Source organism: Sceloporus occidentalis, unplaced genomic scaffold (genome assembly GCF_023333645.1).
Source record: "Sceloporus occidentalis isolate IW3139 unplaced genomic scaffold, rSceOcc1.0.p SCAF_3, whole genome shotgun sequence".
NCBI classification, from domain to species: domain Eukaryota; kingdom Metazoa; phylum Chordata; class Lepidosauria; order Squamata; family Phrynosomatidae; genus Sceloporus; species Sceloporus occidentalis.
The window spans coordinates 205,976,885-205,999,523 of record NW_028316983.1 but is presented as its reverse complement, the minus strand read 5'-3'; the positions used below and the strand labels follow the sequence as shown (position 1 = coordinate 205,999,523).

At 37.4% G+C, this 22,639-nt stretch overlaps 1 protein-coding gene across 2 annotated transcripts in view; it reads right to left on the bottom strand.

Moving 5' to 3' along the window:
* The window catches only part of LOC149317400 (phosphatidylinositol 3,4,5-trisphosphate-dependent Rac exchanger 2 protein-like), a 182,225-nt gene that overhangs the window by 17,197 nt on the left and 142,389 nt on the right, over positions 1-22,639 (bottom strand). For both annotated transcript variants that reach the window (XM_089517426.1, XM_089517427.1), the window contains exons 33-37: positions 19,929-20,031; positions 17,538-17,681; positions 14,139-14,253; positions 3,417-3,483; positions 2,080-2,270 (exon numbers count right to left, since the gene is read on the bottom strand). In XM_089517426.1, coding sequence (XP_089373552.1) covers positions 2,080-2,270; positions 3,417-3,483; positions 14,139-14,253; positions 17,538-17,681; positions 19,929-20,031 — 620 coding nt within the window. The remainder of the gene's footprint in view (positions 1-2,079; positions 2,271-3,416; positions 3,484-14,138; positions 14,254-17,537; positions 17,682-19,928; positions 20,032-22,639) is intronic.

Here is a 22,639-nt window from a genome sequence, read left to right as displayed (position 1 = left end):
TAATCTGCAAGCAAGAGAGTGGGGTGTCTTTTAAATAATGCTTACTGTTTTATGTGGTGATTTTAATTGTTTTTTAAATTTTTATTGTGAAGGTTTTTAATTAAAGTTCTGTGGGAGCCACCTTGGGTCCTACTCGTGGAAAAAAGTGGCACACAAATGAAATACATAAATAAATACTCCTATCTGAGTGGCAGAAATCAACTGACATCAATTAAGTTACATAATAACTTCCCAAATAGAAAAAAAATTAGCCTGTATATCCAGATGCAGCTTGAGGCCCAAAAAAGACGTGCCAAATAGAGGGGCTTCTGGATGCTTTGGGGACATGGCATTGAGATGACGTATGCCTCCACTGTGGCTGGAAGCCATTCTGAGGCTGCCTAAGGTGGCCTGAAGTGCCAGCAAAAGGAATGGATTAATCTACTCCTGCTTGTAGCCTGTTTGGGACCACAGTGTCATCCCGCTTTGGGAGCAGGCCATCCGATTGCCACAGTTCCAGAGCAATCATGGCCAAAGCAGCCAGAGATTGAACCTTCCAGGCTGTCTGCTTTGGCCCTGAGATGGAGTGACAGTTTCTCTCCTTTAACACCTCACAGACAGAAGATGTCCAAGTACTTGCTCTACAAACTCCCCAAAAGCTACATTGTTTTCAGCATCCAGGATGCCACTTCCCTCCATGAACAGTGCTGTAACATGTGCTAAGAGAGAGCCTGAAGAAGCCTTATAGGATTTCATAATACATGTCTTTCTTCATTCTGATACAGATTTCTCTGTGAATTAATCCTGAAGTAGGTAACAATCATGCAGTATCTGTCTTAACATGACCTGTCATAAAAGGACCTGGCACTGAAAACCTTAAATATTCTTCTAATTAGCTGAGAGAGCTAATTTCTATTGTGCGCCACATTTTCATGCTGTGTTTTATAAAAGAATATCTGGATCTTGAAAATGACAAAATAGAGAACGCATCTTAGGCTTCAAGCCCATGTATGGTCTGAGGACGATGGTATCCTTAGGAATTATGCACAAATTGCATTGAATAACTAAAGGCTTTCCTAGCTGTTAGAATAGCAATGAGAACATCTACCTTAATACAAAGGATCAGAACAGAGTATTATTAAGCAAGATGGTTCAGATGGTGATTTAGTTAAACTTTATATGAACAAATAGTTTCAGGAAGGTTTTCTGGACAAGGAACTTGTTTTCTTTGCAAAAGCATTGTTTCCTACACAGAAAATGCTGTTTTCTTTGCTAGAAACCTGTTTTCTTTGAAGCCATATGCATTTTCCACATAGAACAAGTCCAAACTGCCTGTCCAGTAGTCTCCTTGTCAGAGGATTCCAAGTCTTGAGAAATCTATTTTTAGACTATTTTTTTCAAGTAGTTGTGAATATTTGTTCTATTCCTGCCCATTGGTATTCAGCTTTAAATACAGAAACTGTAGTGTATCCACAGGAAATAGTCTATGGTGTAGATATTTCAAAGCCCTCCTGTTTTGACTTGTTCAAGGGTATCAACTTGGCTTCTAAACCATGGATACAGTCACTACAAAGAACTCCCATGTGCTGTCAAATTGGGGTGATTCAATTGGACACTTCTCAAATAATTCTTTGTCTTCTGAAAACATATATAGGTTTGTACATTGGCCCCTAAAAATGGTCCTAGTAGGTAGGTCACACAATCATAGAATGATACCATCTTAAAGCTGGAAGGGATTGCAAGGGTCATCTGTTCCAACCCTCTCAATGCAGAAATACACAACTAAAACACTCCTGAGAGATGCCCATCCAACCTCTGTTTAAAGACCTCCAGAGATAACCATCCAAGCTCAATACTAATTATCTCTGTTTAGAAAATAAGGAAAGCTGAGACTAGCAATAATGGCTTGCCAGGACATTCAATGAGATAATTCAAGAGCTGACAGCTAAAGCAAACTTCTAATGCATAAATTATATTGATAGGAATTTATACAAGCTACACATGCAGATTCAGACTAAACACAGATATTTTCAGCAAATCATAATTCCTGGAACTAGACAACAATGACCACAATGTTAAAAAATGGATCAGATATCATACCGGTGTACTCCACTATTGCACATGATGATATGGCAAGCTCCAAGTCTGCTACAAAGTTCTGAAGAAACTGACAGCAGTCCAACTCCAGACGCACTACAGGCTGTGTAAGCACAGGTTGCTGTGCGCTTAGATTGTATGAAAGATACCATCAGCCGATAAAGTTCATCCAAAGAATTGATGGGCCGCATCAGCTAAAAGTAAAAAAAAACTTCTATGATTATAACAGCTTCTCTTTGCAGCAGAAAGTATAATGAGTTTTAAGTTCAACAAAAACCAAACTGTGGTTGGCCTTGATAAAAGGATAAATTCAGAGTGCATGTTATCTTCAGAATGCCATACTACCTTTCTGTCATTATGTATAGAATCAGTAGCTTTAGATGCCATCAGTATAGCAAAAAGGGTCTTTTTTTTTCCAAGAGGCAGCTCAAGTAAGAGCTAGACATTTACCATGTATATAGCAAAAGAACAAAGATGTCAGACTTTGTTGTTGTTGTTGTTGTTGTGTGCCTTTGTCGTTTCTGATTTATGGTGACCCTATGGCGAACCTATCATGCAGGTTTCTTGGCAAGATTTACTCACAGGTTTACCATTGCCTTCCCCTGAGGCTGAGACCATGTGACTTGCCCAAGGTCACCCAGTGGGTTTATGGCTGAGCTGGGAATCAAAACCTGGTCTCCAGAGTCATAATCCAACAATCAAACCACTGCACCATGCTTTGAATAACTTTAATTAGGTTATTAATGAGAATTAATGGCAGATGAGGAGGTTTGCCTGCTGAGTTTAAGGGGTTTAATTAATGAGCTAAGATCCCAGAACTCACTGTATTCACCTAACACAATTCTTTATATTTAAGCATATAGATGTCTATGTAACAAATACAACAGAAGGAGCAGAACTGGTCATCTGATGAGTTCTATATCATGAGAGCCAACATGGGGTAGTGGTTTGAGTGCTGACCTACAACCTAGAGGCCAGGTTTCAATTTCTCGCTTAGCCATGGAAACCCACTAGGTGACCTTGGGTGAGTCTCACACTCTCAGCCCCAGAAAACCCTGTTGATAGCATTGCCTTAGGGTCACCACAAGTTGGAATTGACTTAAAGGCACAGAACAAGAACATATCATGCACCCTTCAATCTTTTGAACCTGTTTTACAGCACTTACTTTCATGGTTTTGTAACAATGTGGATTATTTCACATAATTAATACATCCCTTTAGTTTATATTCTATGAAACAGAAGATTTTTCTTGTCTACAGCATGCATGGCAGTGTTACTCCAAGGAAGAACCAATTTAGATGCAAAAGTGGTTAAACACACAGAGAACAGTTGGGGTTACCTTATCTATATAAGCAGCTTTTGATGTGGAATTAGGTGGAAGATTTGACTTGTCCAGGTAGAATGCCCTGAGAAAACAAAAACACTGTTAATTCTCCAATTCTACAGTGTACATCCATAAAGCAAGGAACTTTAGCCTATTTATCACAATTTTAAACTATACATGGCACAGACACAAAGGAAAAACGATCACAGTTTGTGAAGACTAAAGGGTTAAAGTGCATCACATAATACTAACCTTCACAAACAATCCTAAAACCAGGTTGAAAACTACCTCTTGTAGAACATTTTCTGCGTTGGCCCCTAGACTTTGGAACAACTTACCGGAAGAGCTCCGTCTTATCACTTCTTTGGAAGTCTTTAAAAAGGCGCTTAAGACGAATCTATTCCGGTGGGCCTATCCTTTAATCTGATTTTGAATAATATTTTACACCTGAATATGATGACTCGATCCTTATGATTGTGAGCAATACTGTAACAACTCTTCCTTTTTATTACTTTCTTTTATTTTGATTAATGTATTCCAAATTATATATGTATTTTTATGATGTTTTTACTTCCTGTAATCCCGCTTCGATCCGAAGGGAGAAGCAGGAAATATAAATAAAATATTTATTATTATTATTATTATTATTATTATTATTATTTATTAATTTTCAGGTAAGCTGCAATATGAGTTGTTTTGAGAACCAAATACATATTATTGCAGTATGTAAACAAAAGCTTTGTGTCTTCCTTTATCAAAATAAATGGTGCTAAACCTTGAAAACAAGGTTACTTAACAATAAATTTTTAGCTGTTAATACATGACCGCCACATGTGGCTGGATCACAACTGAAGCAGGTCTCTTGCATACTATTCTAATTAGCAATAACTTGGCAGATGAAGGTTAAACATTCATGTAAGTGCTTGCAATATTTCAAATACTTTCACTTCATTGCAACAAATTAGTGAAACCAACGCAAATTATTGCTTATGAATACATAGTTCCTGACCTTGCAAAACAGGGATCTAGTACAGGTACCTGTTATGCAAAATGGGCAACTGGCTGTTGCACAAACAGTTGCATGCCTGGAGACCACAAGAGTAAGTGCATGTCCACTTGTGCAACTGAAAAAAAAAACCCAACAGAATTCTTCTAGTGCACTATTTTCTTCAGTTAATGTTATGATCAATTTAAGCTGTAACCTCCAGCAAAAAAAACAACTTTTCTAACACTCTTTTTGTCACTTCCGAAAGATGTAACTTAAGCAAATTCTGCTATTTGCACTTAAACTGAGTCTGTAATGCCTTTCGGAATGTACTCATGAAGCAAAAGAAATACTTGGAATACTAAAGAACAAAATAAATGGTAGAATATTAATTTTCAGGTGGCACTACATATTAAAAAAACCTTCAATGTTGATGAAGATTTGTTTTCTATACTATTATGAACACCCAAGTATCATAAAGCACAAACTGAACATTAACATAGTAAAAGGAAACAACAATTTATATTGCAATGCCACAGGCATTTTTACTTTAGATTGCAAAAAACAAATAAACAAAACCCAAAACCCTGATACATACAAAGAAAATATATGCTCAGCCTAGCCTGACAAGTTTGAGACATTCAGAAAACAAAAGCCTCACACTATGAAGAAGAAAAATGCACACTTAAAATGAGGAAGTGATGACTTTAGGATGAAGGCATGGGGGTGGGGTGGGGTGGGGCCAGTATTAGCCGGTAATAGTAACATGAGAAATGTGTTTTTTGTTTTGTTTTTCAACAGATTTATATACATAATCTAGAACAACCAGAAACAACCACTGACTGACTCCTACACAATATGCAGTCAGCAATCCATATACTTCTGGACTTCTAATGTCTATGCTAGACAGTAGTGTGTGGCATAATAGTCTGAGCATTGGACTAGGACACTGGGAGACCAGGGTCTGAATCCCGGGCCAGCCATGGAAACCCACTGGATGACCCTAGGCAAATTACACTCTCTCAGCCTGAGAGGATGGCAGTGGCAAACCGTGAAATGTAATGAGTCAGAATGTTTGACAGAAGCACAGGGTTTGTACTTGGCAGAGCTATGCAAATTGACAGGTGCATTTGTGTAAACAGAAGGCTCAAAATTCCATGAAATACAAAAGAAATAGTTCCATGGAATATTGGTCCCATTCCTCCAGATACCAGGAGAGTCCCTTCACCTGCTGTCCCAATTGGGAAGGTGAGCAGTGGGCAAATGCAGTCAGTCAGATGCATGGAGCTCTGTAACTCTTTCTACACAGAGAAAGTCGAAATGATGTGGATGACATCTGAAGCATGGGTGTGAGAGAAGAGGATTACCCCGATTTCCCCTGGACCAATATTTTGTTTCCTGCTCCCATTCTTATCCATTAAATCACAGGCCTTAATTATGATACAATTCTGCATACACACATACACACCAGTCAGCAAGTTTAACTGATCTCTGTGGGAACTACTTTTCGATAAATAGAATCAGAATAATACTGTAAATATTTTACAGTTCTTTTGGGAACCACAGAAGCCCCTACTTGGATATGTCCTTTCTCCCACACTGCTCCATATTTTTGGAATCTCCTTCCCATGAATTTGCCGGACCACCACATCTCTAGATTACTTTAAGTCTAAACTAAAGACTATTCTATTCAGGGAAACCTTCCAACTTTCATCTTGATTTAATGTCCATATTATTTGTATTAATTTACATTTTGTAGTATTGTTTTAACCTTGTTACAGTAATATTTTATTAATTTTTTAATCGTGTTTGTGGTTTTAGATTGTGCGCTGTAGGCAGGCTTTGTTTTTATTTATGGATTGTTGTTTTCCTCCTTTGTAAAGCGCTATGTAAAGCCTATGGTGCTATATACATAAATGTAATAATAATAATAATAATAATAATAATAATAATAATAATGTTGATTTTTTTTTTTTTTTAGTAAAATCATAATCATGTACACATGAATTCAGTATTTCAGCTGATGGAGGTGGGGGCATTCTGGCATGTAGTGTTGCTGTGCAAGTAGTGTTGCAGAGGATGTTCTGGGTGGTTTCTCCTAGTTTTGTGTCCCCACCACCACCTTGGTGAGCACACAGTGGATGAACACAGTGACAATTCTGCTAGTGCAGCAACATTGTATTTTCATTCCTGGCACAATGTGCCTATAAAATTGTTTTTCCCAACCAGTAATCTGGATTCCAAATGTAACCTGTCTAAAAATGTAATTATCTTCTTCACCAATTAGCTGACACATACAGATAATTTGAAAATGTAACACTAGCACAGCTTTTCACAAAATTATCTTTGGTATTTGCTGAGAACATAGCAAGCTAAGGACAGCATACACTGCAAAGCACTTCACTTAATTACTAAATGCTTGTTTAGGACCTTAATAAAAATTATGTAGAAATCTAATGGAAAATCTGGCCTAATGCCTAAGACAAGGCAATATTTTCTAATGTACTTAAAGTGACAAGTATTAAATCTTAGTACTTATTCTGTACCGTACAGAAAAATATTAGCTTTAGCTCTTACATATATGCATTTCCAACATAAAGATACCCTAAGGCAAATCTATCACAGGGTTTTCCTAACAGTATTTGTTCAGGGGGGGTTGCCATTGCTTTTCTCTGAGGCTGCCCAATATCACCCAGTGGGTTTCATCTGCTGTAAGGGAAACTGAACCCTGGTCTCTTGGAATCTTAGTCCAACACTCAAATCACTCTAGGAATAGATGCCACCTAAACATTAGGAAGAACTTCATGATGGTGGGAGCTGTTCAACAATGGAATATGCTGTCTCAGAGATTGGTGGGATCTCCTTTGGGGATTTTTAAACAGACTGGATCGCCATATATCAGGAGTGCTTTGGTTGTGTATTCCTGCATGGCAGGGGGTTTGACTGGATGGCTCTTGTGGACTCTTCGAGCTCTGTGATCCTATGGCCTTTCCTGAATAAATGTGCCCAGCCACAGAATGACTGCCCCCCCCCACCTCATGTATTAGCCCACTGCTCTGTCCTCATTGTATTTTTATTGTGTTTTTAATAGATACTTTAATTGTAACATGTTTAATCCTGTTTTAAGGGGGTAATTTGGGACATAATTTTGTAAATGTGGATTTTAATGTGTTGTGAGCTGCTTTGATTGTCTTGTCACAGAAAAGCGGGATACAAATAAAAGTTTTATTTATTATTATTATTATGGCTGATGGTATGCTCTCTCTCTCCCTCCCTCAATCCATAAACCCATACATATAAGTAAAGCACACACCCCTGCAAGGGGAGAGAAAACATAAAGCATCCACTTGTAATTTCCCATTATATCTGAATCCAGAATACTGTGGTTTATTCAAACTACAGTTATATATAACAAACAAGGATCAAATCAATAGTAGGTCTGAACTGTGCTTAACATTACATCTCTCGGTAATAGTTTTGAATGAATACCTCTCTATGGAGATTAGTACACCATCTTTTATTCCTGTGCCAGACACAGGATGTAAATGCACAGGGATGGATTCTATTGTATAGTTCCATCCCCAGGCAGTACTCATTGCATACCCAACCTGGGCTTCCCCTGGACCTTTTAAAAATGGCATTTTCCTGTTTTTTAAAAGATCTGGGAGAAGCCTGGATTGGATATGGGATGAGTACTGGTCAGGGACAGAGCTGTGTGCTAGAATCCATCCCAGTGCATTTACATCCCATGCCTAGTGTAGGAATAAAAGCCTGTGTGCTAATTCCTATATCTCTTATCTCTAGATCTCTATCCCAATAGGTTATGCTTTAATACAAATAGATCTAAAATCAGCTAAATCTGAACACTATTTGTGAAAATGTATGCAATAAATTGCAGTCCTATATGTTTATGCACCTTCATATAAACTCTACTTAATGCAGGACATAATTATGAGTAAACATGAACAAATCTTGCAAAGCAAAACCCATGATAAGGTCACCTTAGAGTCACCGTATGTCAAAAACAACATGAAGGCACACAACAACAACATGCACAGTTGATAATCTAACTAATCAAAAAAAGGTGAATGAAAGTAACAAAATCAAATCTTGACCATATATATCATGAAGGAAAACTATAAAAAAAGAACTAATTCAGGGAGCACAATGAATGAATATGGGAGGCTTAAAATTATGACTAGGATCTTAGAGTAAATTTTAGAAAATACAGTTGGCCCTCCATATCCACAAATTCTGCATCCACAGAGTCAAACATCCACGGCTTGAAAATATTCAACAACAACAACAAAATCCAAACAAGCAAACCTGGTTTCTGCCATCTTACATAAGGGACATCATTTTATTACGCTGCTGTATATAATGAAACTTGAGCATTCATGAATTTTGGTATCCACGGGGGGTCCACTTTGGATACCAAGGACCCACTATACTATTAAGAAAAACACATGCAGTTTTCTGGATGAAGCAGGTAAATATACCTACATGCTTTCAAAAAGAATCCATCATCATCATCATCATCATCATCATCATCATCATCATCATCATCTTTCAAATTCTATCTAATGACAGAATTCTACCAGTGTATTCTGAGCTTTTTATAATTTGTAATTTACCTCATTTCCTCCAGTCAGTCACAGGAAATTTGTGGATACCCCAATCAGGCATTTTAAGATAGTTTTTAGTTGGCTGAGAACAAATAACCTGAGACTTAATTTATTTATTCATTTGTTTAATCAATTTAAATGCCATTTATCACAACTAAAATGGTAACTCAAATTAATGAATGCAGAAGGTACAAGGTTGCTGCTGGATACTTTAAAAGTACAAGGCTGCTTCTGCACTAAACTTTAAAAAAGAAATATTTACAGCTTACTGAGGACTCATAGCTATAAAAATACAGGAAAGACTCCATCACCATTAATCTGCCTTTCGGTTTGCAAAGGGATCTTGTAGCACCTTTGAGACTAAAGTGGAAAGACCTTTTCATTTAGATAGGTCTTTGGCTCTTCACTGGTTGAAGCAAAGGGTCTTTTTAAAGAGGTGTACTAGGCTTTTACCTCTACTATGTTTTAAACGTATTTTAAAATGTTTTAAATTAATATGTTAATGGGATAGTTTGTTTGATCAGTTTTAAACAATTTTATTATAAATTGTTTTATTTGTACTTTAACCTATACTGTAAGTTGTCTTGTATCCCATATTGGGTAAATAAATAATAAATAACAATAAATAAATAAACAGATAAACAAACAAAGTTGTATTCGATGTAAGATACACATCATGAATTGTCCCCTTTAGGAATTGTAGGTTTTTGTGGGGGAGAGGTTTGCTTTCGGGAAATTGTTTTTCCTGCTTCACATGGGAAGAAAAAACAACAGAAAGTATTGTGGTAAGTTCAAATGTTAGCCTTTTTTTCTGACACAAACATTTGTGGACTGCAGCCCATTTCAACACATTAGAAATCAGAGAGAAAAGAACATCTCTGGAGTAACAAAGACACAACTTCATCTTTACTGTTGCAGTGCACATTTTCTATTCCTACTACATTGTATTAAAGTATCTTTGTATATTTTGAGATTGCATATAGTGGTTCTTGTCACTGTTCAGTGACAGACTGAGATTTCCAGTATAAAAATATAAATGACTGACATAAGAGAAAGCTGCATAATCATATATTTTCCTGTGTGGCTACCAAACGCTTCTAACCAAATGCTTCTTAGCATGCTTACTTATTCAGATGAATGCAAGTAAACGTTAACGAGATCAAAGCTATCAGCAGAAAGGCATATTTTCCATTATCAAAATCTGAAACTGTAATTAACTAGCCCTGGTTGGAAGCAAGCCATCTATCTAATATGCTGTTTACACGCCACTGAAGAATTCACATCAGTTAAGAAGGACAAGTGCTGGTACCACCCAAGTAGGATTATATTGCATGACCAAAAATTCTGGCAGTTTATCAGCTAAGAATTTAATTTTTTTTAATGAATTCACAAATAATATCAGTCACATAGGTTGCATTATATGCCTGGGAAGGATAATATTTCTATTTCATTTCAGAAAAACGCAGAACATTAAATAAATGTAGCAGTTAACACAGGGAATTATTACAGATATTCCCAAACTCAATTAATTTTGCTGTTACCAATATATCAAAATTTATTAACACCCTAATGCTTTAGTGTGGTCCAGCCTTCATCATCACCAGAATGCCCCTTTGGACATTCCTCACATGTCACTATGTAGAACTCCATCTCAAGCCCCAACAACACTGTATTACCTGCATGGGTATAACACAAAATCTGCCTGCTGCTGGCATCAACATTCCTCCAATAGGAGCTAGTGGTATGTGCTGCAGGCAAAACTGTAAGACAAGCGCTCCCTTGCCCTTATGGACCAAGAGCTATTTAAAATAAGCAGGTGCTGGTTGACCAGCTCTACTCCAAATGAGAGCATCAACAGCCCTAAAAGGCCCACCAGCTGAAGGAGGCAAGCCTGAGGCAGGAGGACATCATAATCCAAGTGTCATTGCTGAAAGAAGATGGCAGATGTCTCTGTGGATGTCAGCCAGCCACAGAGCAACTGGCTGGGAGGATGAGGAAAGGAAATGGAAAAGAAAGCAAGTGCTGAGTTATGTGTCCAGAGGAATGCAACTAAGAAGGTAAACGATTTGGGAACAAAATCCTATGAGGAATGTTGATGGAGTTATGTATGTTTAGCTGGCAATGGAGAGAATTGTGAATTGTGAACTGATATAATAGCCATCTTTAAATATCTGTCATATGGAAGATGGAACTTGTTCTCTGCTGCTCTAAAAGATAGGATCAAATAGATTCAAATTAAAGAAAAGAAATGTTAATAAGAACTTCTTGATTATAAGAGCTTTTTGATAGTGGTAGAGAAAGATGTGCTCTCCTTCACTGATGGTTTTTAAATAGGTTGGGTGACTATGTGTCAGGGATATTTTGGCTGCAGAAAATAAAAATAGCTTGAAAGATGATCTTTCAGTTCTACAATCTAGTATGCAAAAAGCTGGAAGGAGTAGTTGCTAAAGAGATAGGAAAAGAGAGATCTTTTTTGCATCCATACTGCTCAAAGGTAGTGGAGAGCTGCTTTGCTCCTTTCTGAAAGTTAATGGGGAAGCTCTTGTGGCCATGGCATAATTACAAGAATTGGGCTTTTCCCAGTTAGGCTGGCTGAGGAAAAGGACTCTGTGTGTGTATGAACCTATTGTCACACTGTCTACTCCATGATTTGTCTTGGTCAAGCACCAGCTGCTCAGATCCCATCAATAGATATCTGAAGTTGGAATTTTTTCCCCAACATGCATCACTTTACACTTCTTTGTACAGAACCTCTGGTTCTGTTTCAATTTAATTTTCATTTATTTGGATGCCAAATGCCTCCTACGGTTAGAGAGATCATTTTGAAGCCCATCACAACCCCTTTATATTTTAACCAAAATAATTGGGTGTCATCAGCAATTCTGCTTATTTCACTGTTCACATCTAAGTGCACGTCAACCATGAACAAGTCAAAAGGACAATCCCTAGGGTAAGACCTTTCAGAACACTTTACATTCCTCCATTGCAATATATGTCCATTTATTTGTACTGTCTGCTGCCTATTCTTTTAACCAGTTAACAATCCATAAAATGACTCCTTTACCTTTTATCTCCATTACTGCCATGCTATCTCAGAAGCTGGTAGTGAAGGGCTTTTATGAGTTATATAAATCCAGAGAATTGAGTTAGTTCGCTCATTGTTGCATATGTGTTTACCAATAGTCAAAGAACCCAAAGACATGACTTTGCAAAAACCATGTTGGTTTTCTTATAGCAAGAATTCTCCTTCTATATTTAATAATGCTTTCTACCAATTTACCAAAAAAAAAAAAAAAAAGATGCCCCAAACTGACAAAGCAGCAACAGTGGAGAGATATTTTCCATTATCTTTTTAGAACAGATAATTCTGAGTGTATTTGGTGGGATTTGAAAGCAATGGAAAACTTTCAACTAATACTGCACTAATCTGCCCATCCTCATAATAGAAGAGAGAGTCAGCAGTGCCTAGCGTAACAGTAAAAAAAGACAGACATGTGGTTTTAAAATTGATTGATAGTACTACATTACAACTGTATCTCATTTGTTCCTTTTACCCACTTTTCCAAGATAACAAAGAAATTAAATGATCTGATAAAAAGCTCCTGTAATTAGTCTGTTTACAGTGGAATGCCTATATTTTTGTTAATGTACGACTAAGGTCCCTTAAGCTCTTTGTAATAATAATAATAATAATAATAATAATTATTATTATTATTATTATTATTACCCCGCTCTTCAGTCAAGGCTATCAAAGTGGCTTACAGTTTGTTAATTAGATAACAGCTGAGCCTTTAGATACATAGTAATGAAGGTGTTTAAAGACTATTTGCTGACATACAGAGCAAAACTACTGATGGGGTCAGTTCCAAAATCTTATGGAGAAGACTTGCAAGGTATTTGAGCTGACACAGCTAATTGTCCTGGCTACTTTATTGTCAGTGGTGTGTGTGTGTCTAAATACATGTATCCATCACGCTGTACAGCCTGGGGAAATCTACCTTCCACCCTTGCTGGCATAAGACATCAGGCTAGGCTGTGGATGACACAGGAGATCTACCACATCACTCCCTACTGGCTCTACTCAAGATTGCTCTGTTAATTACCTTCTCCTTTTTAAAGCAACATCTTCCTATTAGCAAAACATAAGGTCACAGTAAATTTGCAGCCTTCACACAAGCTGAAAATAGAAAGCCAGCATATCATTTTTCTTGGAAGAGCCAAGAAAGCAGAACTAGTGAAGATGTTAATTACAAAACACAGCTGCAGTGTGGTATAAAATATGATGAGAAAGTATAGGGCCATTAAAATTAGACAGAGGAAGAGAGTAAAGATTTATCTGCACCTTAAAAAAAAGGTAAGGTCTTTGAAGCACCATGGTATTTCTTACAGGCCCACAGTGTACATGTTAGAATTTGGAACAAAGCAAAATGAAAAGATTCCATGGTAGACTGACTTTGACTGGCCTGCTCAACAGACGATCATACTGAATACTATCATAATGAAAGGGAATTAGATCAGTAGATGGACTGTCTTATAGACTTGAGGGTGCAGCCTAATTAACTCTAAGGAGGACCATGAAGGATGAGCATGAGACATTCCTAACTTTACAAAACATAATTTATGAGGTTTGTAATGTCAGACGTGAAACAGAGCACTTCAGGTGAAGAAGATTTATGAACAGCTAAGAAAGAGCTATAAAATAATCTTTTAATTAACAAATTAAGTAGAATGGTTATATTTAAGATGACACATTATTACTTATTATTTAGTGCCACCAGTGTATGTTTACCATTTTACCAAGGACATGTCCCTTTTCATTTGATGATGATCTGTAATTCAACAAAGACAAATGAAGAGAAGAAGAGGGACAGTATAAATAAAATAAACTAGTAAGAATGTAAGGAACATGCATCTATGCTCAGGCTTAGTTACAGGATGAGTTACAGCACAGCACCTTAAACAACTCACCTATCTAATTTGTAGGTCAGGTTATTCATGGTGATAACACAGTGGCATTAATTTAATATTAATTTAAATCCTAAGGGTATCTGTTCTTTGAGATATTACAGTACTATATGTCAAAACTAAGATCTTGAATACAAGAGATGTAGATAGCTGATTACTTACCTGAGTTTCTGGTTATACTGTTTTACTTTTTCCAATGAAGCTGCATTAATCTGGGCTTGAAATTCTTCTACAGATACATTGTCTCTATAATAATAGCCTTCCATGCTTTCTAGTGCTAAAAGAGAATGGAAAAAGAAATAAAAAAGAAAGGAAAATGGAAAATCTTTATAGCACTAGCAAGTGCATTTCTATACTGCTTATCAGTGAACTAGCACTCTCTAAGTGGTTTACAGTGTGCTAACCAATTGCTCTCAACAAACTGGGCACTTATTTTACTGACTTATGAAAAGATAGAACACTGAGTGGACCTTGGAGCCCTCCTCTAGGACTGAATTTACAGTGTTGTGGCTGCGTTACCAGCATTTAGCCACTGCACCACCACGGCTACTTTACGGCAAAAAATAAATAAATGGCAAAATGGCAAATAACTTGGGAACAGTTTATTTGCACAAAATACAGTTTTCTGAGCAAATATGTGGGATTTCGCAGAAAACCAAGGGTTGTGGTTTTGTTTGTTTTTTTGGCACAAAAAAACTACAAGTTTTTGTATGGAAACATTTTTTCACAAATATATACTTAAGTACACACAGCAACTGACCCTTATTTTAAGAGGTGTCTCAAAGTATTGAGATATCTTTTGCTGGTAAGAAGGAGAAAATGTGCAGATATTCTTTACATCCCTCTTTGACTAACACTGCAATGTAATTTCAGATCTACACTGGAGAAATAATATCCCAGATTATTATTTGTAGACACATCATGTATCGTACTGGCAATGGACACAGCAATACTAAGGGATTGGAGAAGAGCAGAGTGGTGGCTCTCTAGCAGCACCCCAAAATGTGTTATATCACACCAGCTAAGACAGCATTTGTAGGAGGTGGCTTTGCTAAGCATTTTAAACATCCTCAGTCCTTTCCAGGGCTGGGTTGAAAATAAAATATGCCATTCTAGGGCCAGCATAGCTAATCAGACCCTTCTACAGAAATGAAGAATATTTGGATTCAGAGCTGATTCATCCCCACCTTCACCCAGAACTCCCTACTTTAGAGTTTCTCATTCTCTCTCTCACACACACACAACAACAACACACAACACACACATACACACACTTTGGCACAGCAGGGATCTTTGTTATACAGTATTTCAGCAGTATTTCTCTCTGCTAATAGAGGACAAACTACAAAAAGCCCTATCCCCCTCCAGTGAAAATACTGTTGAGTCAGGGGAATGAGGTTGCCCTATCAGTGTGCACAGGACTGCAAGTTTAATCTTTATTCATTAGTGAACCTTTACCTACTCATTTAACAAGAATGTATGCAAATTTGGAGCTGATAAAATTAGAATTTATTAAGTGGGTAATTTCAATATTACATTGAAATGGAAACATGACAGCTGACATTTAAGGTAAAAAGCATATTAATAAAAGATATTTCAATTAGGAATAGTGCCACTTTGATAACAAATATATATTATAATAGTTTATCCCCCTAGGGAACAATTAAAATGTCCCCAATAAGTAGGGTTTTGTTGAAAACAGCCTGTGGGTTCATAACCCTAATTATATGTTGAATATTAATTCTGTTAAAAGTTCTTCAAATGACCAGTTAATGAATATTCACTGCAAAACCCACTTCAGCCTTCTTTATTTCTGTATAAAGATAATTCAGGGCAGGGATCAAATTATATGTACAGACCCTTGAATTTAATCAATAATTGTTGTATCAGACTCTCTGGCCTGTTACAGACAGCCAAAATAAAGCTGCTTCGAGTCACAGTGGAGCTATGGTGTTTCAATGATGCATGCGTCCTAAGAGTCCAGAAGCCACCCCAAAGCCACGCTCCAGTCCTTAGGGCTGGAGTGTGGCTTTGGTTCAACTTCTGGACTCTTAGGACGCATGCATCATTGAAACACCATACCTCCACTGTGACTCGAAGCAGCTTTATTTTGGCTGTCTGTAACAGGCCTCTGTTTGGAATTCAGGTATTCAGGTAGTCTGCACCTGATACAGTGCAGATATGTTTTTTCAGGTGCTGCAGGGGACTTTGCAGAAAGCCTAAAACCTTCCTCCCAACAACACCCCAAAGCTATCTCATGTGGACATTCCATGCTTTAAGGTGAGCAGGCAGACACACAATGATTATAGAAGTGCTATATCCTGAGGAGGACCCTCCGCAGATCTCAGTGCTGATTTCATAGGTCCAAAACAGACAGCAAAAACAATCCAGTTCAAGACCTCTTTAACTGCCCTGACTCATTGCTAGGAAATTCTGGAATGTAAAACATTTAACCTTCTCTGTCAGAGAGCTCTGGTGCCACAATAGACTACAATTCCTAGGATTCCCTAGCACTGAGCCAGGATAGTCCAAGCAGTTTCAAACTGGATTATTTCTGCAGTGTGTTTTCAACCATAATTACATGTTGAGATATCAGTGGTAACCAAACCTTTTCAAGTACTGTCTGCTCACCTCCAAGCACTGAATGGTTCTTTAGGGTTGCTTCGGGGGGCTTTACAGTAAGTCAGGAGTGCTGTATGGTTCAAGCATACCATAGTACACATATGAATACAGTCAGCCCCACCAAATCCACAGATTCTGCATCCATCCATGGCTTGAAAATATATATATATATTCTAATTCCAAAAAGCAAACCTTGATTTCTGCCATTTTATAGAAGGGGCACCATTTTGCTATCTACTGTATAGAATAGGACATGTGCATCCACTGATTTTGGTATTCACAGGAGGTTCCTGGAGCCAAACCCCAGCAGGTAGCAAGGGCCCACTCTATTTATTCTATGCTGAAGGACTGAGGCCAATGATTTATAGAAATAATGGTGTTCATACCTGTAAGAAACAGGTTTCTGTCTCTTTATCCTGGGACAAAAGTGTTTATAATGGGCCTTCATATTAAAATAAAAAGTTATAACAATCACCACAAATAATAGCTTCAAATCTAACGTTAATCAACATTCAACTCTAGAAAGGAATGCATATACTCACAAAAAATAAATTCAAACAATAATTATTGCAACTTGTATCAGAATGCAAATTTAAACATGCAGTGTTTTCAGTGCTCATCCATATTCACCCACAATTCCATACTGGGTATAGTTTGCTTTATATTTTTGTTTGAAACTACAGACTTTTCATACAAGTTTAAATGTACAAGAAAGTATATCAACAGATAAAAGCCAACAACTAGATTAATTTATTAAAAATCACATCAGGCTGTAGTTGGCGAGAATGTTCAAACTATATTTACCCAGTCAGTAACTGGTATTCACAGTAAAAGAAAGTTATTTTCTAGAAATTGCTGTTGCACTCATGAACACAGTTGAAAATATTGAAAATTAGGTTTCATTTTTCTTAAATATACATTGTGATTTTAAAAAATTACCTTGTGCAAACAGGACTGGATAAATTTTAAAACCTCCACCATTCTGCAGTCTTTGAGGAAGCTGTTCAAAATTATAACGATCAAGATAAAAGTAAACTTTCAAAGCTTGCCGACTTCCTTCTGCTTGATATGTGATTGGCATATCTTTTAAAAAAATAATATTACAATTTTATCAGTTTTTACCAGACAAAAAAAATTAAGATGACACTATTTGAAAGCAAAGGAAAGATGAGGAAGGAGTTTTGATTAGGAAAACTCAAAACTCAGTGGGATATGTTTTCTAGAATCTATGGGCAATATGTTGCCAGAGAATGCTTTGGCACTGGCGCACACGTGACGTAACAAACGTGCAGTGATGTGTAGATGCTGTGCATCCCTTACATAAAGATGGTGGCACCCATGTGGATGGGACGCCGCCATCAGGCCGCTACCCGCACATAGTAGGACTCGGTACCATGCGACTGGTGCATGGTCCCGAGCCCTACCATCACCGCCAGGACACCGCTTCCTGGCAGTGTGTACCAGGCCTGAATTTTAATAAAAACTGTAGAGATAAATTCAGTTTGAATTGTGGTGCTTGAAACTGTGGTACTTCCCCAGATGAGGTGTTTTCCAATGTAGACAGCAACCACTGACAACTGCCAAACTTGAATTAGAATTCGAGGATTTAAATCCCAGTTCTGCCATTTTAATCTTCTTAACAAGATCCTTTTGTAGTTCAAATGGGGGAAAGCTATGTGTGCTGCCTTTCCTCCTTGGATACAAATGTATTAAAAATAAAGAAATGGAAGAGCAACAATAATACTGTTTCTTTTCCTGCTCTGTGGTATCATAACAGGTGTAATTTAGACTTAAGTATCATTTACATTTTTCATACACATGCCATAAAAACATGTCACAATTTTCATTTGTCATCTATCAGATGCAAGAATACTAACTCTGTGTCATGACATCACCATATATTTAATTTCTTCAGTTCCATTCAACCTCATTGGTTACTTCTGTAGGGACATGGGAGATTATCAGACAGGAGCAAAGTGGATTTCTCCCCTCCTTAACCCATGGTATTCGAGCAATTGGGGAGAAGATTATCATATCCCTGCACTTATCCCATTCTTCTCCTGTCCATAAAGAGTAATGTAACCATTTGGTATCAACAAAAACTCCCATTAATACCAAATGACGGGTTCATTACTCTTTAGGGATGGAAAAAGAATGGGATAAATACATGGGGGTGTGATAATCTTCCCCTGATCATGTGATTACCACAGGTTAAGGATGAGAGCAATCCGTTTTATTCCTCCATGTGATAATCTCCACAGAATTTCACCCGCTGACATGTCTAGAGGCAATTGTTTTTGTGTTATGGAAGAGGAGGGGACAATTCCCCATGCAGTGCTCTTTTGGGCAGTATTGCCACAGCAAGCATTAAGTTTTAGAGCTACTCTAATCTGCTACTTTAAACCAAATTAGAAGCAAACCCAGCTAACTAAATCTTAGCTTCCTTCAGGTTCTCGGTATTTTTGTCAGCTTAAAATTCTGATCTATATTACTATGACTATACCTACAATCAAAACTTTCTACTATGGTAATAACAATGACACCTTCATAGATGCAATAGTGGAAGACATAAATAGGACCACTGTAAGTACCTTGCAGCTGGAGATCCTTGTTCCGATGGTTTTAAACTTTCTGTATTTTCATGCATGTTTTACTCAGGTTCAGTGCAAGTATATAACATGTGAGGAGAGATCCTTGTTTTTCTCAATCTTTGTTTCTTTTGTAGTGGAGCATTACATTTGTATTGATGTTAAAGCGAAATGGTTTGTTATAAGACAGAGTTTGTGAAAGTATCTTTAAAATGAAGCAAATGAAAACTGAAATACGACCTGCATGCAAAACATTTGCACTGTCACTGAGAAATGACACAGGACTTGCATTGCCTTCTCTTCCAGCCTGCTAGAATTAGCTGCCACTATCCTGCTGGTTGGATTCCCCTCAGGTTTTGATGCCAAGCACTTTGTACGCCCCTCATTACAACCTTCTAACTTGTTAGAAGGCCTACAGTTATCATAGCTAGCATTAATTCTGCTGCATACAATACTGTGTAAGGCTGGAACAAATGGAACAAAAATCACTTGTGAGGGGAAAAGATGAGATGATGTTAAAGCCACAGCATGTGTTTGAAATTTTGTCCATGGTCAGGAAGCTGGGAATGTTGCACCTGTATGAGACTGCAAGGATATCTATTCCAAAACTACACAAAATTTCTCAGAGGTTACATATTCAGTTGCTAGGTTACAAATTAGAAAAATGCAGTGCTACAAAGCATTTCTAACAAAACATTTTGAAATAACAGTGAAAGACTGAAATATACATTACAATACTTACTTGCAACTAGAGGCTCTTGTTCAGATTGTTTAAAATAAAATGTAACTTTCTCCAAGTCAAACAGTGCCACCAATGTGTCTTCTAGCATGGCCTGTTCATCTGTCTGAAAATATATGCACACACACACATATGTATCTTGAGTCCAGTAATTACTCTAGGCTGAAGTATATGATTATTAACATAAGCTGCAGATGCTCAAATCTTGTTTCATTGAAGTAGTAGTTAACCCAATTAACTTTTCAGTAACCAAAATTGATTTGTTTCTATTGAATTTCCACTCTGTCTTCTGTCAAGAGAAAATGATTAGAAATGATGAAATAGACTGAACAATTAGTTATTTGCTGGACTGGTTGTGACATTCCATCATCTGCAAATCTAGTTATTGTTCATGGGAATGAGTATGGTTAGAAATGCTTACTAAAAACAACTTTTAATATTGCAATATTTCAAACTTTGAAAATGTATAGTACCTGGATTCTTATTGTGAGCTCCAAGATCCAAGCACAAGTTGCAAATATGTTCCCACAGCCAGCACCTGAAAATGGAGAACTCTGCCCATCTTGCACTTTTCCTTACTGAAAAGAATGGGCAAAGATTCCCAGTCTAATATAGAGATAACAAGAGGAATTGCCCACATCTTCCCAACTAGCATCCAAAACACACTGCAGAAATAACCCAGTTTGAGATCGCTTTAACTGCCCTGGATCAATGCTAGGGAATTCTGGGACCTGCTTTTATGTAAGACATTAGTCTTCTCTGTCAGAGAGCTCTGGTGCCACAATAAACTACAATTTCCTGGATTCCCTAGCACTGAGCCAGGTCAGTTAAAGTGGTCTCAAACTGGATCATTTCTGCAGTATGTTTTGGACCTGGGAAAACAAGCAGCATGGGTTTGTGTGAAATCCCTGCTGGTATCTTCAATCTGAAAAGCCAATGTGGTTCTGCTTCTCCCTATTACCCTCCCAAATTGGGAGGGTAAGTGGGATGGAGGAATTCCCAGTGAGGCAAGTTTGGTGAAAGACACCCTCTGAACCTTTCATGAGCTGGTCTGGAATCTTCTGAACTAGAACTGTACTTTGTTGACTTAAGGCAAAACATCCTTTTCTGTTTTATTGGAATATCAAATGGAAAATTTGGATTTACTGGAATTTCTATACCAGATCCCAGCAGAACAACTTCTTTGAAAATGAGAACTCTGGAAATATTTGCCCCAATATTTATGGTAATTTAAATAAACCAATTTCCTGCTGACATATCTAACTTATACAACAGAAGAGCGAACTACAATTAACAACAAAAAAAGCATTGTATCACCTTTAAGTGATGGTTCTGCGGTCTGACTGGGCCTTTTCACATGGGATTCAACCTACCAACACTATTGCTGTTCTATATAATCTGATTCCCATTTCCACAGATGTATTTCTTCTGTTAGCCATATCTTTCTGTTTTTTACAATACATGTTGCAGGTTTCCTTTATGTTGTCTGGTCTTGATATGGCAAAATCAGTATGAACACATAAATCTAAATCCTGTATGTGAACAGGATGCTTCTGTTTGTACTTTTTGAGATGATGTCTTACAGCAGCTGAAAATGTTAAAGGGCTGGGAGAAGCACCAAGTCATGCTCAAGTCATCCCCCAGATTCTTTAGTTTTGATTCCTAGTTAAAATTTGAGGATTCCACAAAACTGTACCGTATTCTTCTTCTCTTATGCTATCTCTAGGAAAGTCTTCACACTATGAATGTCTCTGTAAGTTTTAAAGTTTATTACTGACACACCCTGATACTACATTACCTCTCATAATCTGTTGTATCCACTAAGCAACCCAACTAGTTGGTGAAACTTTTTTTGGCTATTAAAGAATTATGAATCAGAATAATATAGTTTTCATGGCAATCTCTCTTCACATCTCCCATTTTTATATTTTAACGATGAACTGACTGTAGCATCTCTTCTTCACACCTTGATTTTGCTCTGTTTTCTCCATTATGGCAATGGATTCAAATTCCCAGAAGGCTCATGATTGCTCCAAAATTGTTCTTCATCTTAAGGTTTTTCAGTATCTCAACTTCATTAAAAAGGATAGTTCTCCTAAAAGTTGCTGTTGCACCATTCACAGACCATCTAAGAATAGTCTCAAGCACTACTGGTTCATCTCCTGAGAACATTACATTTGGCTCAATATTACTTTCTGATAATCATCTCCTCTACCCTACTCTGGTACACAGAACATGGCAGCCAGACTGGTCACAGGTACATCAAGAACTGAGCATATAACACCTGACTTGAAATTTCTTCATTGGCTGACAATTAGTTTCCATGCGCGGTGCGATGTGTTGGTTATAACTTTTAAAGCCCTATATGGCTTGGGTCCAGACTACTTGCAGGAGCGCCTTCTTCCACACAATCCGCCCCGCACATTAAGGTCCTCTGGGAAGAATTTGCTGCAGGCCAAAAAATCTAGACTGGCAGCGATAACCCAGAGGGCCTTCTCAACCGCCACTCCTAGACTATGGAATGACCTGCCAGAAAAGATCCATCACATTACCACTCTAACAGCCTTTTTGATTAGTTGATTTTTAATCTTATACTGTTTAATCTTGTTTTAAGGGGGTATTGTGTATATATGGTTGTATTTTAACTTGTATTTTAACTTGCTGTACGCCGCTTTGATTGCTTGGCAAAAAGTGGGATAGAAATTTAAAAAATT